General features: G+C 37.2%; 2 protein-coding genes and 1 pseudogene across 3 annotated transcripts; all 3 read right to left on the minus strand.

Annotated features, from left to right (window-relative positions):
- Window positions 1–8028: 8028 nt before the first annotated feature.
- LOC137730719 (cytochrome P450 CYP749A22) lies at window positions 8029–10654 on the minus strand. The gene is made up of 5 exons (XM_068469678.2): window positions 10018–10654; window positions 9709–9932; window positions 9386–9618; window positions 8932–9310; window positions 8029–8669 (listed from the first exon to the last, which is right to left on the minus strand). Exons 1-5 carry the CDS (start codon window positions 10313–10315, stop codon window positions 8229–8231), a joined length of 1575 nt encoding a protein of 524 aa, XP_068325779.1. The 5' UTR covers window positions 10316–10654; the 3' UTR covers window positions 8029–8228.
- Window positions 10655–14524: 3870 nt separating this feature from the next.
- LOC137732521 (cytochrome P450 CYP749A22-like) lies at window positions 14525–17005 on the minus strand (annotated as a pseudogene). Its single transcript, XR_015957548.1, has 5 exons — window positions 16583–17005; window positions 16290–16509; window positions 15957–16188; window positions 15498–15876; window positions 14525–15074 (listed from the first exon to the last, which is right to left on the minus strand). The product of XR_015957548.1 is annotated as a cytochrome P450 CYP749A22-like (transcript).
- Window positions 17006–17696: 691 nt separating this feature from the next.
- Window positions 17697–22467, minus strand: LOC137731031 (protein CLAVATA3 INSENSITIVE RECEPTOR KINASE 6). The gene is made up of 13 exons (XM_088687555.1): window positions 22353–22467; window positions 21678–21791; window positions 20983–21403; window positions 20717–20849; window positions 20517–20588; window positions 20292–20435; window positions 20098–20169; window positions 19941–20000; window positions 19731–19828; window positions 19209–19358; window positions 18789–19130; window positions 18312–18691; window positions 17697–18225 (listed from the first exon to the last, which is right to left on the minus strand). Exons 3-13 carry the CDS (start codon window positions 21083–21085, stop codon window positions 17905–17907), a joined length of 1875 nt encoding a protein of 624 aa, XP_088543681.1. The 5' UTR covers window positions 21086–21403; window positions 21678–21791; window positions 22353–22467; the 3' UTR covers window positions 17697–17904.
- Window positions 22468–23276: the final 809 nt, after the last annotated feature.

The following is a 23276-nucleotide window of genomic DNA, read 5'->3' on the forward strand; positions in this document are numbered from 1 at the left end:
TCACCTACAACATTGCCTAACTTTCCACTCAACCATACCTAATTTTGACATTGATTCTTAACACTCCCCCTCAATGTCAGCTCTCATTCTTTGCACTGTGCTGAGCAGACAGCGAAAATTTTCGAGCTTGCCTGTACTCAAACTTTTTGTGAACAAGTCCGCAACTTGATCATTCGTCTTGACCTGTCTCATCTCAATCTCTTCTTGCAGAGCCTTTTGACAAAATGGCACGCGTTTTCTGAAAAGCCGGGAGCTTTCGGCTTTGTCTCCCACGCTTGTCGGCAAAAGTGTGCAGCTGATTTCTCGCCTTCCACGCGTCTTCTGAAAAGCTGGGAGCTTTTGACAAAGTTACACACGCTTTCTGAAAAGCCGGGATTGCGTCTGACGAGATGGCGATCTTTACGCCGGAAATTCCGGTTTTGAAGAGTGGTGTCTCTTCATTTCTGAATCGGTGAACGCCTCTCCTTTAATAGAGGTGATCGATCACCTCTAGCATGCACACTTGAAAATTGCCCAGAAATCGTCTCCGGCCCGTCGAGATTTCACTCCATCCAACCCTTCTCTTTTAACTTCTTGAAAAATGGCTAGCTCATCTAACCCATCGAACATTTGCTTAGATTTGAGTCTAAGCAATGATCCTGTTGCGCCGCGTCAGGATAAGGTATGGTGCCCGTCTTTCTTATCTTCTCATGGCCCTCTTACAGATGAGGACTCTGTGATGACGGATGCAACAACGGCTACGATAGTAGCTCGGAACCTCCTCACTCCCAAAGATAGTCAGCTGCTTTCAGGACGGTCCGATGAGTTGGCCGTTCAAGAGTCCCTGGCTCTCAGTGTTCAGTGCGCTGGCTCTGTGTCAAACATGGGCCAACGCCTACTTGCTCGCTCCCGTCAGGTTGAATCATTGATGGCGGAGGTGGAGAGTCTTAAGCAAGAGATCAAACAGCTTAAGTACGAGAACCGAAGTTTGCACTTGCTTGCCAACAATTATTCGACAGGCATGAAGAGGAAGCTTGATGAGCTTGATGACCGTCAAAGGTTTGCAGCTTTCTTCCAGAGGCACCTCTTTCCTGGATCATCTAGCGTTCCACCAAGGATTGGGGCCTTGAATGATCTATCTTCGGTGCCTCCCGTTCCTATGCCTCTTGCTCCGATGCCTTCTGCTCCGATGCCTCCTGCTCCGATGCCTCCTGCTCCGAGAGTGATGCCACGTAGTGGGGCCTCACGTACACAACCCTTGTGAAGGCTCCACCTTTCTCTTTCTTTGTTAGATACATTTGTAATTTCTCGAAAATTAATGAACAAGCTTTGTTTTATTCAGTGCATTGGGTTGCCTCCCAAGTAGCGCTTTCTTTTACGTCTTGCAGCCGGACGAAGCCTTCTTAGGCTCAATTAGAACCCACGGCATGGAATTTATCTTTGAATGGGGGTTGGATAGTATGCTCCCCCATTTTCTGTTGCAGCTTTTCTCCAAATTCTCTAAACTCTTCATCACCGGTTATGATTAAGTCATCCACATACACTAGCACAATAGCTAGCTTTCCTTCATTGGCTTTGACAAACAAGCTGGAATCTGCAGGTGTTACTGAATAACCACTTTGTGTTAGAAATTCAGCAATCTTACCATACCACGCCCTTGGTGCTTGTTTTAGACCGTAGAGTGCTTTCCTCAACTTGCACACGTACTCGGGATGAACTTTACTTTCAAAGCCCATTGGCTGCATCATGTAGATCTCCCGATCTAACTCTCCATGCAAGAAAGCATTCTTCACATCCATTTGGTATAGATTCCAATTTTTGTTAGCTGCAAGTGCAAGTAGGACTCGTACGGTTGTAAGCTTTGCTACTGGACTAAACGTTTCATCATAGTCTAGTCCGTATTGCTGAGAGAAGCCTCGAGCCACCAACCGAGCCTTGTACCTTTTAACTGAACCATCAGGACGACGTTTTATCTTGTACACCCATTTGCAGGATATGGGTTTCATATCCCTTGGCTTTGGCACCAAATCCCGAGTCTGATTTTGCTTAAGCGCAGTGATTTCTTCTTCCATAGCTCTTATCCATTCAGAACTCTGTGATGCTTCTTCAAACACCTCAGGTTCTTTTGGTGCTCCATCAGTTATGGCAGCATTGGCATATTTAGGATTTGGCTTTCGTACTCTTGTTGACCTTCTTAGTTGTGCTTGTGGAGTTGATACTTCCACTTCACTAGGTCTAACTTCTTGTGGTTGTTGGTACACACCTGTTTGCCAAGGACTCTTAGGTACTTCTTGCTCGACATCGTCTCCAGCAAGCAAATCTTCAGGCTCATCTGGACTTGATTGGATTTGGGCAGCTCGGTCTCCCAGTTTCCCTTGCAATGTATCTTCTAAATCTTTTGGGTCGGGCAACGCCTCATTTTCTGAGCACCACCAAGAAGATGCTTCAGCATCCCATTCTTCATCCATAGCTAGATATGCTACGGCGTCCCAATCATCTTCACTTTTCTTCTCTAAGTTGGCGACGTTACTCTCTGCAGGCCTTTTGAACCAGCAATCCTTCGCCATATGACCATTCTTTCCACAATTGTAACATTTTCCCTCAAATCTTTTATTATTCTGGGACTGACCACGGTTGCCGTGATACTTCGGAGCTCCCTCTCGCCAAGAACTCCCTCCTCCTTGATGACCTTTTTCCTTGTCACCATTTCTTTTAGATCCACCACCAGCACGCTGCTTAAAGATGCCTTTACTTTTGGTGTAGAGCGCTTCCTCCTCACCTTTTAACGAAACCCCTCCCATTTGCTTTGCCAAAGCTTCTTGATCGGCAAGCAAATTCTCAAACTCAACAAGCGATGGTTGTGTCGGCCATCCTTGTATAGCGGCAATGAACCCTCGATATTCGGGTCTCAAACCATGGATAATTATTCTCTTCATCCTGGTTTCCCCAATAGGAGCTGTTGGATCTAATTCTGAAATTTCGCGGCATATCGACTTCACCTTGTGAAAGTACTGGGCAATCGTCATGTTGCGTTGTACCATCGATAGCAGCTCATTCTCGAGAAGTTGCAATTTTGTATCGTTCCTCTTCGAAAAGAGTGTAACAAAAGTGTCCCATGCTTCCTTTGGCGTTTTAGCATCCCGAATGTGCTCCAACATTTCTTCTTCTATTGTGGTCTTTAAGGCAAACATTGATTTGCCTGCTTTAATTTTCCACTTCCGCAAGACGCCGTTTGCATCTTCCGCTGCCGGTTGTGTAACTTCACTACCACCGACAACCTCCCACAAGTCTTGACCTTGAAGGTAAGACTCTATACACGTTGCCCACGTGTTATAGTTTTGGTTGTTGAGCTTCTTGATTCCTCCAACAATTTGAAGATCACCCATCGTATCGGCAAGACTTTGACTACACCGAACAAGCTTGAGTGACTACCGTGCAGAGTAATACACTACTCTCGACACAAAGAAGCTCCCTCTCAAGGTTTGTGATAACCCCAGCAATAATCTCAAGAAATTTTTTCTGATGTGGAAGATCAGTCAAAATTGCAACCACAGAGCATACTCGGAATTTCAAGAGACTTTACAACCAATGCTCTACCAAGAACGATCCCTGACCGACTTGGCTCTGATACCAATTGTTGAATAAGAAGAGTATCCAAGATAACTCTAATGATCCCAAGAAGAAGAAAATAGAGCACACTATTAAAGAAAGCTCACAAAACAAACTAATTAGCAAAGCTTTTCTTATTTAGCTCTAGGCTTTGTTTTTCCTTGGATGATCTACAATGCTTGGGGACTTGGGTATTTATAGCAAACCAAATGAAAGCTACACCACACACTTACTTCACCTACAACATCCACCTACTTCACCTACAACATCCACCTACTTCACCTACCTCACACACTTACTTCACCTACAACATTGCCTAACTTTCCACTCAACCATACCTAATTTTGACATTGATTCTTAACACAGTCCTCCTCACGAAAAGAAGAAAATCATGGGACTAATCTCCCCAAGCCTTTGCCGCCCCACGTCTTCAATTCTGAGGTTTTATGGCAGCTTGACATGTGCCAAGTAAGAAGAGAACTTCTTTTCTCTTGTGGCAGCTTGATGTTAACCATAGTGCAGAAGGCTTCAACATAGTACAGAAGAAAGGAAGTTTTAGACAGAAGAAGAAAGAGATACTTAGAGAGGAAGAAAGCATGAGGTTGGAGCAATGAGTACTGAAAGGAAGAGAACTGAGTCCTTTGTTGAGTATATCAGCAAACTTCTCAAAGGAAGACACAAATTGAACGAACAATTTCTTGCTAGCCACTCTTTCTCGAACAAAGTGATATATACTAGACAATGATGTATAATAAAAGCAAATCCTAGGAAAATTTGAAATTGAAAGGCAACTTCGATGGTCCTCAAATAAGGAAGTCCATACTCCATAGTACATTGGGAATTTCATTGCATGATACGAGTTGTTTGCCATAGCCCGCAGGATGTACATTGGTAAGATGTTGCATCCTTTAACACATCCCCCACCCCACACACACACACACACACACACTTAGAAGCTACTAATTGCTAGGTAGAGTCTCAAATCCATTCTACTTTGTATACACCCATTTAGAAGCTACTACTTGAACTATTCTCAAATCAGTTCTACTCTGTACATGCACAGATTTTATAAGTCATACATTCTCTGATACGACACTAACATATTATTCAGTACTCCTGTCCTGCATGTACATTCTCTTTGGTAGCATAATTTTCATTATTTCATATAGTTTTTTTAAGGGTAATACTTGTATATCTAAATATATCAAATAATTCAACCGCAAGTATTAGTAAATTTTTATTCCTGGCCGTGGAATTGGCGCTGCTAATGATTGTCGTATTACAAAATTTTAAAGTCCAAGAAAAGTCGATCGTCTTGCTCATCGTAGTCGGCCCAGAGATGAACAATATATTGACTTTGTTTAAAGTATTGGTCTTTACCGTTAGCCTTCTGTTTAGTTTGGGTATAATATTATTTATAGGGAGAATTATCTGTTTCTGTTGGCTGGTTTTGATGATGAAAGAGTTTACTAATGGTAATAATTTAGAAGAACAAAATGGAAAATTATAGTAAACCAGCTGGTAGTTTTTTTTTTTTGGTCAAATGGTTGATTTTGTTAAATTAGTCACCGATGGAATTCAAACTCATGCCGTGATGCAAGAGCTCAACTTCTTTCCACTACTGTGATAAATGGCCAATTGCAGCTAGTAGTCGTATGAGGACTGACTGAATGAGAGTTGAACAGGAATTCGAAGTTGGAAAAACGTTATATAAAAACTCCAACACAAATAATTATTAATTAGTAGGAAATTGACTCTCGTTAACAGTAATTAATTGAAAGGAAAAAATATATATCGAGAGAAAGAGTTGCATATTTGACACTCCAAATCGAACCAGTCGTATTGTGTTGGCAAAGGTAGCAGCTAATACTGGTCATATTGCAGCCATATATCTATTATTTTACAGTTACTCACACTAACTTTTTGGCCGAATGGAGAGGTTTTCTTTGTGCTTACATCCAATGATTGATTATGAACAAACTCATAGACCAATTTTATCGATTTCAAATCTCAGGAATCAAAATAAAGAGGTATGCAAATCTTAGAGACCATTTTTGCTAAAAAACCAATTTTTTTTTTTTTTGAAACAAACAATATTATCTACACTAAATGGGAGGGGATAAGCTTAGCCTCATAATAGGCTAGCAATAATGTGGTTCAAATTTGCCTTTGGTGAGATTGGCATTTCGGTTGGAGCTTTTCTCTATCTTTAAATTTTGGAAACTTTAACGAAAAGCTCTGGTACTGTTCACTTTAACGAAAAACCACATTTTTACACTAAAAAGTCAACCCTGTACTATTTATTTTACCGTTTATTTTGTCTTTATCGTTAAAACTCAAAATTTTTAAACCATTTTCATTAGTTTTCTTTTAAATTTTATTACGTGACATTCTTTTTAGGATTTGACATCTCATTTAGAAGGTCAATAAACAATAAATGAAAGAATATGCAGATCACATGGCTTTTTAAAATTTTCTTAGCAATTTTCAAACTTAAGACATTTCAGATTAAGTGACAACCAATAAGAATGTTAGCTATTTTCTTTAGTAAAAGAAACTAGTTTTAGAGAGGTACAATTCTGGTTTAATAGGTTGACCCTTTGCCTCTTATGGTTATAATAATTTGTACTTTCCTATAGGCCTGAGCTCGAAGTCATAAGTCGATGTTTGGTACAATTAAAAATATAGATAAGTAACCCCCATAATGGTTGACCAGAGATAAAATTACCACTTACGGTCTGTAGATTGAGCCAATTTTGGGTCATTACCAATAGATTAGGGTACTTCAGACCAATTTCGATACGATAATTTCTTTTTATACAATAACATTGGAGGGTGGGGTTCAAGCTAATTCTCGCCATTACCAATAGAATAGGGTATTTCGGATCAATTTCGATACAACTTCTTTTTATACAATAACATTGGAGGGTGGGGTTCAAGTTAAATCTCGCAATCAAATAGCAAAAATTGTATACCAAACTTGTCATTTATGCAAATCAATTTAAAATTTCTCACGTATAATAAAAATAAATATTATAAATTGTAGTATTAATATTATCCTTTTTTTATTGTTTAAACATACATTTTTTTACAGACACGAGTTTAGCGAAGTTGACGAGATATGAGTTTAACAAAAGTTTGGTCCGAACCCAAATTTTGGGTTGTGTGGTGGTGAAGAGGAGGAGAAGAGATTTGGTTTCTTCTGCCGATTTCATCCCTAAAATATAATAATTAAGCTGCAAACTATATAGTATAAAATTCTCTTATTTGTATGTTAACGTATAATAAATTTTGTTGGTCACTCGAAATGGCTGTTATATTTTATTAAACGTGCACTGCATATAGCAAGAAAAGAACTAAAACTAGACGAATTCAAATAAAGTAATTAAGCAAGAAAAAAACAAAAACAAAAAAATAAAAAAAATAAAAAACAAAGGGAAAAAAAAAGAAACAAAAAAAAAATTAAAAAAAAGTTAAAAACTAAAGTAGGTGAGGATCGGTATGAATTCTAATCCCCAAATTCATTCCTTGTAATCATGTAAGTTTTGTCGACGGTTTATCCGATGGAGTCGGCAACCGTTGTTTTGTGTTATTTATTTATTTATTTTTCTTTTTTTAAGAAATATAAAATGCATAGCAATTAAACAAAACCATGAACAAGCCAAATGTCTAAATTCATAAACCAAAACTATGAAGCAAGCCAGGTAAACGTATCAAATAGCGAAATCCTACAACCCAATAAATCAAAAAATTGCGGGAAAATGAAGAAATTAACTCTAGATTTCCAATTTACAAACATGAGATTTCTTTTTTAAAGGGGATTAGTTGGTTGTTTTGTCGCGACAATCCACTATTCATGTGATTCACACGTGCCAGAAGTCGAAATCAGAACGTGTTGTGTGATAAATAAAATCACTTATGATCACATAAAGGAGCTTTGTTGTCTATTAGCACTTATGTCCGGTGAGTCGGCCCCCATTGTTTTATAATTTTTCTTTAGTTGCAATTGACAGTATATCCGATGAGTGATTTTCTCTTCCCCTGTTGGGCAATTTTTCATGTCATATTTGGGCATATCTTGGTTGTAGTCCGTGGCCTCTACGATAACTATTCCTTCGCAATTTGGTCTTACAATGCAATTTGGTCTTACAATGCATATTTGGTCTTACAAGGCATATCATGTTTTAAACAATATATTATGAGTAATACTAAGTCGACCAAATTTTTTAGAGCAATGCTAGGGAGATTAAATTTTTAAACCAAATTTGCAAACTAAATGATGTGATTATAGATGTTTGGATTATTAATTAATTATCGATTAACGTGCTTGTTTCTTACTGGTGACACATCATTTGATTTAAAAAAAAAATTGATTTCATTAACATTACCCGTATGTTATAAGCTCACATTGGACACTGGGGAAGCGGACCTCCAACTTCAGAAATCGCAGAACATATTTTTCTTGAACTTCCTATTGAACTGATGTATAATCTGATCCGCAAACTATATATACCGATGCGAACTTTCGTCACACAAAACAAAGTGGTAGGTGTTCTCCATGACATCCAAAACGTTTTAATATGTACAACTGGTAACCATATACTACTATACAGCAAGCGCAAGATTAAGGACAGGCGATTTTAATCTTTGCGGTTAAGTCGGTGTAGAATTACTTTAACTCCATGTTGTGGCCTAACTGTAAGAAAATGAAAGGGCGAGTGGACGTAGGTAGGGGAAAGTGTGATGGAGTAGCGCTGTAGAATCATCGAGAGAGCAATCTTTACCTCAATAGTCGCAAAGTTGAATCCGACACACGTCCTAGGTCCCATTCCGAAGGGTAAGAATGCGACAATGTTGTCCCTTGTAGCTTTAGCAACCCCTTCTGAGAATCTCTCCGGTTTGAAAATGTCCACGTCTTGTCCCCAATACTGAGCATCATGATGAAACGCTAGATTTGGGATTTGCAGTTCGACATTAGCAGGAACAATGAGCCTTCCCAGTCTAACTTCCCTCTCGGCTCTCCTTTCGAAAGAAAGAACCGGAGGATATAGCCTCAGAGACTCATTGATGATCATACTCATCTGCATGCAACAAATTCAATACTTAAAACGTGTTTGATATCTGTTCACGTCAGTAGAAAGTACTCGAAAAACATTTCCCTCACTCAGCAACTGTTAATGTCGTGCAATAATAATAAGGTGCGACAACGGTTGGGTCCAAAGATTTTTTTCTTCTTTAAAATGGTGCTTTTAAGTGGTTTTACTCTGAAAGGAAGTTGTAAAGGGATTATATTCACAGGATTTCAGAATTAAAACAAAGAAATTAATTTATTGACTTTCTTACTGTTTTAAGTTTGGCGATGCCATCGGGATTTGGAGTTTGTTTACCAAATAATTGCAGGACCTCCTGTCTTGCTTCATCTTGCCAATCTGTATGAAGAGCCAGAAGAAAAACAGTCCAAGCAAGCAAACTATTTGTGGTTTCTTGTCCAGCAAAGTAAAACGTCTTGCACTCGTCGACCAAATCGTCCACTGAGATCCTCTGTTTCTCATTGGTATCATGATGTGCCTTCAAAAGTAGTCCAAGAAAATCGCTCCCGAACCCGTCTTCTTCTCCATTCACTGCTTTCTGTTCTCGTTTCTTAATAACTTTCACTATGTTGTCGCGAATTCCTTTCTCGAGCTTTGCTGATTCAACCTCATCTCTTGTTTTAATGAACTTACTGAAGTGTTTAATGAAAGAATAAACATGAGAAGTCCAAGAATATTGTGGATAGTTATGATCATCACAAAGTTACCTGATACCAGGAAACCTGGGTTTGAGAGCATTTTTGAATGTTAAAAATGATAACTTCATCAACATCTCGAAAATGTTCTTCCCTTCCAAGTAGCTGCTGCCAAACGCGGTTCTGGAAATCACTTCCGAGGTGAAAAACCGAAATTCGTCATACACTTCAATCTCTTTGCCTTCATGATTTTTCAACCGTTGCATCATCGTCTCACCGCTTGCTATCATTGCTGGAATCATGCCCTGATCAAACAATACAAATCATACAACTGAAAGATTTTACTTTTACTGCTTGGAAGAAATTATCAAAAAATAGTAAGAACTAGTACTTACTTTTAAGCTCTCCCCATGGAAGGCATGGTTGGCCAGCTTCCGCAATTTTGCCCATTTTTCACCTGAGGATCTCGTGAGCCCGTTTCCTAAAAGCCTTTTAACATAACCTCGAGTCTCCGTTTTTTGAAAAGCTCCGTCTTTGTTAGTCAGTATCTCTCTGCACAACTCAGCTTCCGTAATAACCAACTGCGCTTTTGAACCATGCCATTGAAGATAATTCTTACCTGTTTCCATATATTACCAAAATTTATTGTCCAACTCTATCCCGAATTAAAAACCATATATAATGAAGAAGAGTTTCGTAAATACCATATATCTTTGTCCACGATTGAATATGGGGTTGAACATGAGAAAATATATCATGTGACAAACTCTTCGGCCTGGTCATAGCTTCCATTTTCATTTCCGAGATTTGTTTCGTGTTTCCGTGGACAAGTCTGTAGGACGGGCCTTTGATCCCCTGCGTAGCCATCAACTTCTGTATGCGTGTCGGCGTCCACCATAGTTTGTGCATAACTTTGATCACAGCTACGAAAGCGAACAGAATCAGCTGCAAACACAGATATCTTGGTAAAGCGATTACCGAGTCTCCGAACCAACTCGTCATTTTTTTCGTGCTGTTCTTGATCTCTCTCTCCTTGGCTCTAGCTCTTAGCCGACTCTATGTTTTACAAGTTTTCTGCTCGTTGATGTCGATAAATACGAATTTGGATACATGTTGCCACCGTTGACAAGACATCTCTTTGCTTCTAGTTGTTCACGTTCAATGTTTCTGCTACAGTGAAAGGGACTATTATATATATAACGTATATATTTCTGCAAATGCCGTCACTGCCCACGGTGAATTTATTAAAAACTTAAGCAGGCATTGTCTATAAACTAATAAAACCCAGAAAAGACCTATAAACTAATAAAAAGCCCAGAAAAGACAAAATCGTCAAGTATCTGTAAACTAATAAAAATTTAGAAAAATTAACAAAAAAATATTTGAAAACTTTGAATTTTAAAGATAAAAATAAAATAAAAAGTAAAATAAATAGTATCATGATTAATTTTTTTAGTATAAAATATAAATTTTTACCGAAAACTTTTTCTTAAAAATTTTGAACAAAAAGTTCTAGGGTACTGAGAAGATGACAGTATCAGAAAATTTTGAGATTTTTTTTTCTGTCTGACGGTACCTTTTCAGTTATCGAGGCCCACTGTTTCGAAGTCACAGAATTTTTTAATAAAAAATAAAGCGGACCACATGTCAGTCTATTATTAGCTCGGTATTCCAGGTCAGCTGGGTACGGTCCTCTGAAAATTTTCCCGTGTGCATGCAATGTATTCACAAAAGTATAACCAATCATAAAGTTTGGGACGGGAGGGCAGCCGTGACAGCTAAGTTATGTGTTGGCTAGGTTAATTAAATAAAGATTAATCCCCTATCGGAGAACATATTTGTTCTCTTACTTTATGCTTCACCGTGTTTTTATTGTATTTGCATAAAAGATAATAATAGGAGGACTCAAATTTGAAATCAAATTTTCAACCAAATGATATGTCATCAACATAAAATAAGCACATTAATTAACATTTAAGTAATAATCCAATCATCAACATCCACATCATTCTGTTTACAAAATTTGGTCTATAAATTTGATCTCCTTAGCGTAACCATGCAGAAAATCATTTGTTTTGGATATCGTTTAGTCATTTATGCGTGTCAAATCAATCAATGGTTTTGATAACAAGTAAAATCATCATGATGAACTGTATATTTGTTTGATGCATATGAATAGTTAAACGATCTTTAAATTGAATTATTTTTTATGCATATATAATTTTTAAATAATGATAAAGAAAATAAATGGTTCCAATTAAAATGTTCACATTGTAAAAATATGTTAATTACAAGAGGAAAACAAGTAGGTTTCCCCATATAAGGACCACAAGAAATATTTTAGGTAAACTTTCCTTTAATTATTGCATATTTTAGGGAATCCAGTGACCACACCACACAAGAAATGGAAGATGTATGATTGAGAGCAAGACTTAATGGGAGTCAATTTTAATTTGAATGTACACATGCTACGCATGCTAAGTCTCTATCATATCAATAATATTCGTTGAGATTGACAAAAGCTTTTCCTAAACAATATGCAATTTTTTGATTTCGGGAGATTGACCTTTTCTTTTACAAATGTATTACCGGAATTGAATCCCCTCCGCACCTTAGTGTCTAGAGCCCAAGAATCAAATCATCTGGACCGTTAATTGGTATGTAAAAAAAATCAGAGTCATTGTTTTTGTATGATGGGCCAGAAAAATGAGTTAATGGAGACCGTTGGATTAAGTTTGTGCGACTCAGATGAATTGATTCCTAGATTCCGAACACTAAGATCCGGAGCAGATCTAATTCCTGTATTACCCACCATTCTGTATATTTTTATCTATGATTTGATCGTCAATTTATGCGAGCTTGATAAGATATGTTGTATTTGAAGAAATTTATTTAAGGTCCAGCAAGGTAAAACGTCTTGCACTCGTCGACCAAATCGTCCACGGAATCCTCTGTTTCTCATTGTTATCATGACGTGCCTTCAAAAGTGGAACGAGGATCGTTTCCGGATCTTCTTTGTAAAGATTTTGGAGGTCAAGAATTTTGTAATCATATTCATTCATCGTATATTGTGCAGTTAGTTTTCGTCAAGTAATATTTGTATTCAATTTTAAATAAAAAAATTAAAATAATTTATAACCACATAATGTAAGATGAACGAACACGATTAAAGAATTTTCGGGATCCCTATAGAAAAGATCCGAAAAGAACCCTTATAGAGAGGATCTGGAAAGGATCCTATTGGTCAAAAGTGGTCCAAGAAAATCACTCTTGAACTCGTCTTCTTCTCCATTCACTACTTTCTGTTCTGTTTCTTAATAACTTTCATTACTTTAGAACCTGCAACATAAGCTACAAAATAAAAAAATCCAAAAGAATTACGTATAAAAAAAAAATCACACATCAAGAAGGGGTAATAAACATGTAGATCGCCTTTCTCAAGAAATCTGAATACAGAAAAGGAATAATCTTTCTAGAAGGAGCGGCATGCCAAATTGTTAACTACATTGTGAAAGATGAAAGATTGATACATTCTACAGAAGAAGAAGATGATAGAGAGAGAAACAAGAGAGATTGTAGAGGAAAATGAAAGCTATTGAATTGATTAAACTTTCTGATACAATAGTTCTAGCTATATATACGCACACTTAACAACCTAACAAACTTCTAACAAAGCTAACAACTCAATACATCAAATGATGTCATTTGTCCATTGCATCCAACATATCGGATTAGACACATGTCACTTAATATAAATAAGTGAAGACGAGATAAATCCTAATTTGACAATAACTGCATTCCCTTTTCGAAATGCATGCTAGCAACAGAAAACCAAGAGCTGCAACCAGGAAATATAGTTTTTCCAACTAATCTAGAGTGATCAAGTAGGAGAAAAAGAATCAAAAATAAAATAAGATATCATACTAAAAATGTCACTTTCAAACCATCAAATTTGTCAACTCAGCCAACTCGACAGTAAAGATGATTGCTCTTAAACTTTCTCTTTGCTTCTAATTGTTCACGTGCAATGTGTCTGCTACAATGAAAGGGACTATTATATTATAATCTATATATTTATGCATATGCTGTCACGAGAGGATTCTCGTCGGATTTTTTTTGTAAGGATCCTAAGAATCTTCTAATTATATCTATTCATTATACATCGTGCGATCAATTGTGTTAAATATTATTTGTATTTAACTTTAAATAAATAAATTTATAATGATTTCTGACCGCACAATATACGATAAACGAATGTGGTTAAATCTTCACTCGGCCGTCACTGCCCATGAGGACTTACTAAAACCTTTTGTCTGCTTTTAACAGTATGACGTTTATATACCCATTTCTATATGTATAGCTATACTATATATAAGTATATATGTACGTACATATCCATTGGTAAAGGGGTTCGATTCCAGTTTATAACTACATATATATGGACCACTAAATAGATCCGAATCATAAAGTTTGGGACGGGACGGCGGCCCTGAAAGCTAAGTTCTGTGTTGGCAAGGTGAATTAAATCAAGAATAATGCTTGTGTTCTCTTTACCAGGGAAGATACTTGTTCTTCTACTTTATGATTAACGTGACCATACAAATGTTATAATTGAAATCGTTTATTTTTTTATTTATTATTATCTAAAGATTATATTTGCAAAAAATTATTAATTTTATTTGGAGATCATTTAGATCCATGCGTGTTAAACCTATCGACGGTTTTGGTAACAAGTAACATGCTCATGATGAACCATTCATTTATTTGATACATATGAATGGCTAAAAGTTCTTCAAATTGAATGATTTTTTGCTCATATATGATTTTTAGATGATAAAGAGAATGAATGACTTTAATTATAATGTTCATATGATGAAATGTTTATCATAAGTGAAGAAATAAGTAGGTTTCTATAAGAATAACACAAGAAATATTTTAGGTAAACTTTCATTTAATTATTCCATAGTTTATAGATAACCAAGTAACTACACAACACAAGAAATGGAAGATGTATGATTGACAGCAACAATCAATATAGTCAATTTTAATTTGAATGTACACATGCTAAGTCTCTATCATGTCAATAGTGTTCGTTGATATTGACAGATGCATTTCTTCAAACATATGCATCTTTTTTTTTTTTTTTTTGGGATTGACTCTTTCTTATACAAATTTTATTACCTACCATTCTCTGACATTTTCATCCACGATTTGACGGTCACATATTTATGTGCGCCCTCAATAAGATATGCCACATTTGAAGAAATTTATTTCTGGGGAAATCTTTTCTGCGCACCAAGTGCGAACATTGTCGATAATCCTGGTGTTTACAGTTCACAATGAGTGAAGAATTACTTCAACTCCGTGTTGTGGACGAACTGTAATATACTGCACGGGTGAGTGGACATAACCCGGGGAAAGGGTGAAGGAGTAGCGCTGTAGAATCATCGACAAAGCAATCTTTGCTTCTGTGGTTGCGTAGTCCATTCCCACACAATTTCGAAGTCCCAATCCGAAGGGTAAGAATGCAGCTATGTTGTTCTTAGTGGCCTTGGCAATCCCTTCAGAGAACCGCTCCGGTTTGAAAAGGTGCGAGTCGTGTCCCCAGAGTTGAGGCTCATGGTGAATTGCTACTTGGGATGAACAGTTCAACATTGGCCGGAACAATGAGATTTCCGAGTCTAACTTCCCTTCCAACTTTCCTTGCAATCGAAACAATAGGAGGATATAACCTTAGAGACTCATTGATGATCATACTCATCTGCATGCATCAAAATGGAAACGGAAAGTTAGTCAACAAATTAAATCAATACTCCAAGCTGAAGTAAGTTGAGGTTTCACCATAAAACCAATTAGTAATATGAAAAGTAGTCTAATTACATTCACACTCTCAACACGCCCCCTCACTTGTAACGGATTTTTAAACCTAATGTGGGCAACACAAATCGGGTGATGTGGAACACGTGTAGCCGCTGGGCTTTACACATGAGACAACCTGCTTTGGTACCATGAAGAAAGTTGAGGTTTCACCATAAAACCAATTAACATTATGATGAGTAGCTTAAATTACTTATAAACGCATGAAAAGTCACTTCTTTTCTTGATGTAAGATTCATACTCCCAAAACAAACTTAACTGAACATTTTTGTCACTTGGACAAGCAATAAATTGTGTGACTTCTTACTGTTTTCAGTTTGGCAAATCCATCGGCATTTGGAGTTTGTTTGCCAAATACTCGCAGAACCTCCTTTTGTGCTTCAAACTGCCAATCCGTATGGAAAGCCAGAAGAAAGACGGTCCAAGCCAGCAAAGTATTAGTGGTTTCTTGTCCAGCAAAATAAAATGTCTTGCATTCATCAACCAAATCGTCAACCGAAATCCTTTGCTTGTCATTGGCATCATGGCGAGCCTTTACAAGTAATCCAAGAAAATCACTCCCAAAGCCGTCTTCTCCTCCACTCGTTGCCTTCTTCTCTCTTTTCTTAACAATTTCTAATATGCTATCTCGTATTCCTTTCTCGATCTTCTTTGATTCGACCTCATCGCTGGTTTTAAAAACCTTGCTGCAGTATAAAATGAAACATTAAACTCGAGAAGGATACATAATCTTCCTATATGCTGAATTTAGTTAAAAGGAAAATACCTGATGCAAGGAAACCTGAGTTTGAAATTATGTTTAAATATAAGAAAAATAACTTCATCAACATCTCGAAAACATTCTTCCCTTCTAAGTAGCTGCTACCAAATGCTGTCCTCGAAACAACTTCTGAAGTCAACAACCTAAATTCCTCAAACACTTCGATTTCTTTTCCTTCATGATCTTTCCACCTTTCTAGCATTGTCTCAACACTAGTTGTCATCGTTGGAATCATACTCTAGTAAAAACAACACCATATTGCAAAATTATATAATTCGCTTTGAATTTATGCTTTTTCCTAGTACTGTTTGCAAGAATTACCAAGTCTGCATAACTTACTCTTAAGCTATCTCCATGGAAGGCATGGTTGGCGAGCTTTCGCAGTTTCCCCCATTTTTCACCTTCAGTTGATGCAAGGCCATCTCCCAATAATTTCTTTACATAAGGTGGAGGCTCCCTTTTCGGATAAGCTCGCTCTTTGTTATTTAGTATCTCTTTGCACAACTCAGGTTCCCCAATAACTAGTTGAGCTTGGGTAACATACCACTGCAGAAAGTTCCTCCCCGTCGTAGAAAACAGAAATTGCCAAATTATTTCTTTCAAACTACGGTTAATTATAAACTAAACTAGGCAAGAGTTTATTACCATATATCTTGGTCCAGGAGTGAATATGAGGTTGAACTGTGGACAGTATGTCATGAGATAAATTCAAGGGCCTTCCCATTGCTTCGTTTTTCATGCTCGCGATTTCTTTGGTGCTTCCGTGGACAAGCCTGTAAGAAGGGCCTTTGATTCCCTGCAAAGCGAGCGAATTTTGAATGCGATTTGGAGTCCACCATAGTTTGTGAAAGATCTTGATGAGAGCTAAGAGAATGAACAAACACGGAAAGCTCGAAAGAGTGATCACCGGATCTCCAAACCAAATCATTTCCTTACTGTTTTTCTCTTTTGCTATGCCTCTGAACCTAATGATCGTTCCCTCCCCAAGTGAAATTTCCCTGCTCCTTATTTATAATTTGATTAATTGGATACTTTTGGTAAACGATTGTGACACATTCAAGATGCAACTTCCGTTTCTAGCTGTCTTCTGACCCTAAAAATTATTATTTGGTGGGGAAGAAAGGAGATCGGCTAATTTGTTAAATATAAATACTCCATGATTGTTCACGTCTGCAATTTTGGTTGGTCAGCAGAATAAAATTGATAACACACAAAAGACAAATGATAGTGTACAAACAAGGCGCCAAAGTAACAGGCAATCAAGATCAGAGAGAGCTTCACCTAAGCCAGCATGGCTACCAACCAAATGCCTTATCATTTATGGGCTCATTTGAAAAGTGCTTTTAAAATGACTAATTCATCCATCAACGAGGTTGAGAGAGGCGTTAATGTCGAAGACATGATATGGTATCTTTGGTCTTTTCAACAATTGAATATAGATTGAAGTCCCCAACGAAAGTTCCAGTTCACCAACAAACACAATAAGAGTTCCAAGAAAACAGAACACACAACATCGTCCTTATAATCTCAAGAAATCAAGAAAAACAATCAAAATTCAATCCCAGCAACATTACTCTTACAATCTCAAGGTCCCTAATTGGAACTTCTCTTTATATCTATTTCACTCAAGACGAATGCAAAAATGGCATTTAACACTCAACCAATCTGCATGTCAGTTTCTCATATCAAATTTCTGTACAATCAGTAATTTAACTAGAGATTCTCTCCTGCAACCAAAACATAGAATTAGTGACATCACTCGTCCAATAAATGCTTGTCATATAGTGTCTTTTGTTACACGAGAGTTTTTCTCCAACTTACACGACTCTTTGGACGTTCAATATGACAAAATATTATGATGCTAATATACAAACCAACCCCAACTCTCACTCATATTTTTGATTCTTTACTATCAACTTGACCTATAATTTCTCTATATACTTAGAGAGTAGTATTATCTTGGTCCAGACAGCTCCATTGCTTGTGCAAGCAATGAAGAGTCATCGGTAAGATCAGAGTACCGTTCCGAGGAGGAAAACTCATTGGTTCTGCACCTATTCGATTCAGCTCTCTGAGAAGCCTCCCATTTCTCCGCGAGTCCATCTCCTTCAAGCATTCGAACCACTTCAGACATCTTTGGTCTCTGGCTAGGAAGATTTTGGGTGCACAAGAGAGCTACTTGAATCATTTCTTCGACCTCTATTGGATCATAGTCATTTTTCAGTTCCTTGCCAACCAGCACATCAAACTTCTTTTCCTGTTGGATTTTCTTCACCTGGAGGAAAAATTTTGAGTTAGGTGACATATGGAATCATTTATTTTGGTGAAAAAATGCAGGGAAAACATCTTTGCTTGGCTCACCCAGTCAAGTATTGCCCCTTTCTGGTTTGCTGCTTTTCCAAACTCAAGAGCTCTTTGTCCAGATATTAGTTCAAGTATGAGGATACCAAACCCGAAAACATCAGTCTTCTCAGAGGACTGGCCTGTTGAGAGGTACTCCGGGGCAATGTGCCCCACGGTGCCCCTAACAGCGGTTGTAATGTGTGAATCATGGTGATCCAACAGCTTTGCCAACCCAAAATCTCCAACAACAGCCTCGCAGTAATCATCTAGCAGAATATTCGCAGCCTTCACATCGCGGTGAATGATCTTGGGGTCACACTGCTCATGCAAGTACAATAGTCCCCTTCCAGCTCCCAATGCAATCCTTTTCCTTGTACTCCAATCCAGGGGTGGCTTGGCTGCGATGTTGGAAGTAAATTATGAATGTTAATCTTAATTTAAACTCAATCAGGTATGACAGCGTAATAATTTCAGAATGGAGGAAAGGTTTGTTACCTTTGAGACGCGAAGCAACACTTCCGTTAGCCATGTAAGGATAAACCAAAAGCCTCTCTTTGGCTGTCATGCAAAAACCATAAAGCCGCAGGAGGTTCCTGTGCACAGCGAGGCTGATCATCTCAAGTTCGGTCTGAAATTGGATTTCCCCACCTATGGTATTCGTGTCCTTGAGCCTTTTGACTGCTATTACTGTACCATCACGGAGATATCCTTTGTAGACATTCCCGAAACCACCCTTACCAACCAAGTTTTTGCTGCTGAAGTTGTGAGTTGCTGCTTGAAGTTCTCTGAAGTGAAACGACCGCAAGTTTCCAAGGCAAACTTCTTCGTGATGTTGTTCTGAAATTTATAATTCGTGTCAGTAAAGACAGCTTGTTTCACTTTATTTGATTAAATCAGTTACTTTTATATACTAACCGGTAACATCTAAGAATATTTGCTTGTTGTGTTTCTGCCTCCACCAAAGAAGGAAACCAAAACCAAGAATTAGAAGGCAGATGCAGCCAAGGCTCGAGGCAAATGCTAAGGCGATTTTGTGGCTCCTAGGTCTCCCGGCGGCTTGAGAATCTAGACACGTTAAGAAAAACAAATTATGGTTTCTACAGAAAGTTTTTGAATCACGAAGATAAGAGAAGAACATGAAAAAAAGTAGATTTTGAAATTCAAAAATTTTATTTTATTTGGTCAAAAAAGTCATTGGCACGAAGTTGTTGAATCATGAGGATAATAATTTGCAGGAGAACAACATGAACAAAGCAGATTTTGAAATTCAAAAACATTAATATTGGCACCTCACAAATTGTTGAATGCACCCCGTATAAAAAATTAGTATTAAATAACAGCTAAGAACTTCTGAGGAAATGTTCATGATAAACCATTTCACATCCAAAAACTAAAACGCCAACTAAACTGACAGAAACAAGCAGTAAGTATGATTACTTGTTGAATTATTCAAGGGCAAAGATAGCGGCGGTCGTATCGTGCCGGAGCAGTCTTGCTCCTTTCCTGTGGCACATATCAGAGGGTTTGCCACAACGCTGTCAATTCAGAAACTAATTACATGAGTTTTAGCTTTATATCTTCTGTTTTCAACTTTTCAGAAACCAAAAACTTGGAAGGAGGAAGAAAAGCAACATTGAAATAACTCACTTGAATGTTTTAGCGGGAAACCTTGGGACCGGACCACTCAAATTATTATAAGACATGTCCCTAAACGATTACAGAAAATCCAAAGAAACCTTATTCAGATCATATTTCAACAGGATTAATAGAAAATATCAAAAGTATGAAGTTGGGAGAGAATTACAGAAATGCCAGCTGGGTCATATCAGCAAATGATGAAGGAATTGCCCCAGAGAGAGTGTTATTGTTTAGCCGCCTGCTTGCAACACAAATTCCAAACTATGTGACTAATGTTTTGTTTTTTGAGACACGTTTGATAACTATTTCGTGACAATAATTTGAATTTTGGAAAAATAAGAAATTCTGAGGTCCACTCACAGGTATTGTAGGCTTTTCAGGTGTGATAGAGTGCTGGGAATTTCTCCATTGAACAAGTTGCTGGAGAGATCAAGTGTTTGAAGCTTTTGGAGCCTCCCGAGCTCGGCGGGGATCGATCCTGTTATATGATTATCCTGAAATGTACTGCAAAACACCTCATTTAATTAGTAAAACATGATTACCATTTTGTATTACTTCAATAATTATTGGTCACTCAATACTCACACAAGCTGGAGATTTGTCAAGTTTCCAATGCTTGGTGACAAAGTGCCTGATAAATTCTGGCTTGGAGTTCCCCTGTACAAAAACAATTTCTACAGCTTAAAATTTTATTCTTTTTTTATTAAAAAAATATTGCATGGTGCATTTTTCAAATTTCCCTATTCAATTAGTATTTTTGGTGGTTTTTGAGCAATACTACTTACAGGCCAATGACTAAGCCATCAGGAGAACAAGTAACCATGTTCCAGATGCAGGGATCAACAGAAGTTCCATCCCAATTTCGAAGAACGCCGCGAGGATCCTTGAGAGCTTCTCTAATGCTCACCAATGCTTGCACTGCAAAAAATTGTTTGAAAATAGTAAGAGACTACTCTGTGTCATGGTTTCTCAATATGGCTGAAGCAAACATAATTAAAACTATGACATCATAGACTAAAGTAGTTTAAAATATCGTTATGTCTTTGGTTACCTTCATAGTTAACACCCTTTGGAGAAAGCAAACCAGTTGCAGAAGTCCAAAAGCAGAAAAACGCCACAAAGCACAAGGCTTTACCTTCCGTCCTAATTTCCATTGATTTGAATCTCCAAAAACAACCAAAACCCAATAGGAAGAAGCAAAAATGGAGCTGGAAAAGGCAGTGTGAAAACTTGCACAAAACCAAAATCTCGAAGTTGGGTTTTTAGCTTTCTATCCAAAAAACTTGAAAGTTTCAAGCTTTTGTTTTGTTTGCAAGGTGTATGATGATTTTGTCTCAGAGGAAAAACCAGAGAATTGCACTCACTCACTTACTCAGAGCGTACTGACAGGCCCAAGAGCCAAGAAAGAAGCAGGGTTTTGTTTGGCTTGAAAAAGCACTTAAAGGAGAAGAAGCATGCCTGGCCTGCTGCCACTGGCTCAGTAAAGAAAAAAAGTAAAGGGCAGAGAGAGAGGAGTGAGAGAAGGAGTATATAAAATGTAAAAGCAACTCACTCACTAGATAATTGCAAAAGATGATTGCAAAAGAAAATTCCTTCAACCATGTATTGGGTTAAAGAACAGCTACATGCATTTTTATATATTTATTAGTTATTCCTTGATTATAATATGTAAAGCAAGTGAATTATTACCTGTTAAGCACTGTAAAAGTTATAATTAAGACACCTTAATCAAAAAATAACACTCACTATGGTCAGCTTTGAGAGAGAGAGAGAGAGAGGGGGGGAGAGAGCGAGAGAGAAAGAGGGAAAATCTGTATAGCACTTGGCTCTGATGATCTGCTGAGCTTCCAAAGTGGCTGCCTGGGAATCAAACATTCCATTAAGTTGGCCATTTATTGATTCTCAAATTCGATCTCATATTTTTCCAATGAATTATACTAGAAGAAATTCGAGCGTGTAGTGAAGAAATTCCAAACTTCTACATTTAGTGGATATCATTTTTCAACTGATTGTTTTTAGTTTTTAAGTTTTCAATTTTACCAAAATGAAACCAAATTGTTTATTGTGAAAAAGACTAACATCAAATCAAATTTTGACTTTTTAGTTTTTATCAATAAACGATCAAATTTGTAAGTTATATGTGACAAATCCAAACCAATAAAAATTCTATAAAAATCATATTTAATAGGTTTTTATGATGCCAAACTTCATTTTGAAAATATGAATCCGTTAATCAACCAGTTATCAAATTATTCACAATATTAAAATCGATTGCTCACACATGTCAACTGATATTAACGGATGCATATAAAACTTCCGTCAATAAATTAGAAATGTAAAATTCTTCTAACAAGAAAATCTCACTCCTCACAAAGTTTTGATTGTGCAAAGATCATATAGATGAGATCGGTCGATACTTACCACGCTGGGCTCTGTCTCCTCATTCAACAGATATCCCTCCAAATAAACAATCAAAAGCACCAACTTTTAAAAGCAAAAGCTGCTTTTTCTTTTTCTCTCTACTAAAAATAAAAACTATGCAATATTTATGGGTCCGCATATCTGCTGAGATAATGCCAACTGATGAAGAATCAACGGTCCTGGTCGGGTTACCAAACACTGGTTTACCTGTGCCTGCACTGCACCAGAATGGCCACTGCTACAGCATATCTTACACGATGTTCATGGCTGCACGTGCAATGTGGACCCCCGGATTGCACGTTGACTTGATGTTCAAATGTTTCTTTGGACTAAATGCCTGTTGCTTTCATGATTATCAATCTTGAGATTCTCTAGTAAGACCGATCCAACGGTTATCATTTGCGTTCAAACATAAAAGATTATTAAGATTGGAATAGCACCTAATAATGGTGTATACAACTTGACAAAGCAATTAACTAAACATCAAGAGGTTTCTTTTCTAGAGTGCTGAAAACACAATCTAATACATCATGTGTTATAATATAAGTGATTAAATTTTTTTTCCAAGTATCTAATCACTTGTATTATGACACTTTGGTGGACACACTAATAATTCTATCCTCAACATCGTTAGACTAGTACATTAATCTTTTCGAGTTATGGGTTATTTTTTCATAATAGTACGTTACGAAAGAAAGCTTCACTATGGTACATTATCACTTCAAGCATAGCACTACCATTGTTTACATTTTATCCCTACGAGGACTCTAAAGCACTGATGAGTACTCAATTTTTACTTAAATCATATCTTAATAATAATTAAGATAGTAAGCATTACGATCATTTGATGATGGTGAACAAAAATACGTCATATTTATAGATAATAAAGAAGTAGATCTCAAACAATTATAACTCTGCAGTCTA

Source organism: Pyrus communis, chromosome 16, assembly GCF_041283825.1.
Source record: "Pyrus communis isolate YQ-2024b chromosome 16, ASM4128382v1, whole genome shotgun sequence".
In the NCBI taxonomy this organism is placed as follows: domain Eukaryota; kingdom Viridiplantae; phylum Streptophyta; class Magnoliopsida; order Rosales; family Rosaceae; genus Pyrus; species Pyrus communis.

Coding starts and splice junctions, on each gene's coding strand:
- LOC137730719 (XM_068469678.2), bottom strand. CDS start 10,315: ATGACGAGTTGGTTCGGAGACTCGGTAATCGCTTTACCAAGATATCTG. Junction 9,933..10,017: donor ATCGTGGACAAAGATATATG/GTATTTACGAAA, acceptor ATATGGAAACAG/GTAAGAATTATCTTCAATGG. Junction 8,670..8,931: donor GCATCGCCAAACTTAAAACA/GTAAGAAAGTCA, acceptor TGTTGCATGCAG/ATGAGTATGATCATCAATGA.
- LOC137731031 (XM_088687555.1), bottom strand. CDS start 21,085: ATGGAAATTAGGACGGAAGGTAAAGCCTTGTGCTTTGTGGCGTTTTTC. Junction 20,850..20,982: donor AAAGGGTGTTAACTATGAAG/GTAACCAAAGAC, acceptor AATTTTTTGCAG/TGCAAGCATTGGTGAGCATT. Junction 20,170..20,291: donor CTGAAAAGCCTACAATACCT/GTGAGTGGACCT, acceptor TGTTGCAAGCAG/GCGGCTAAACAATAACACTC.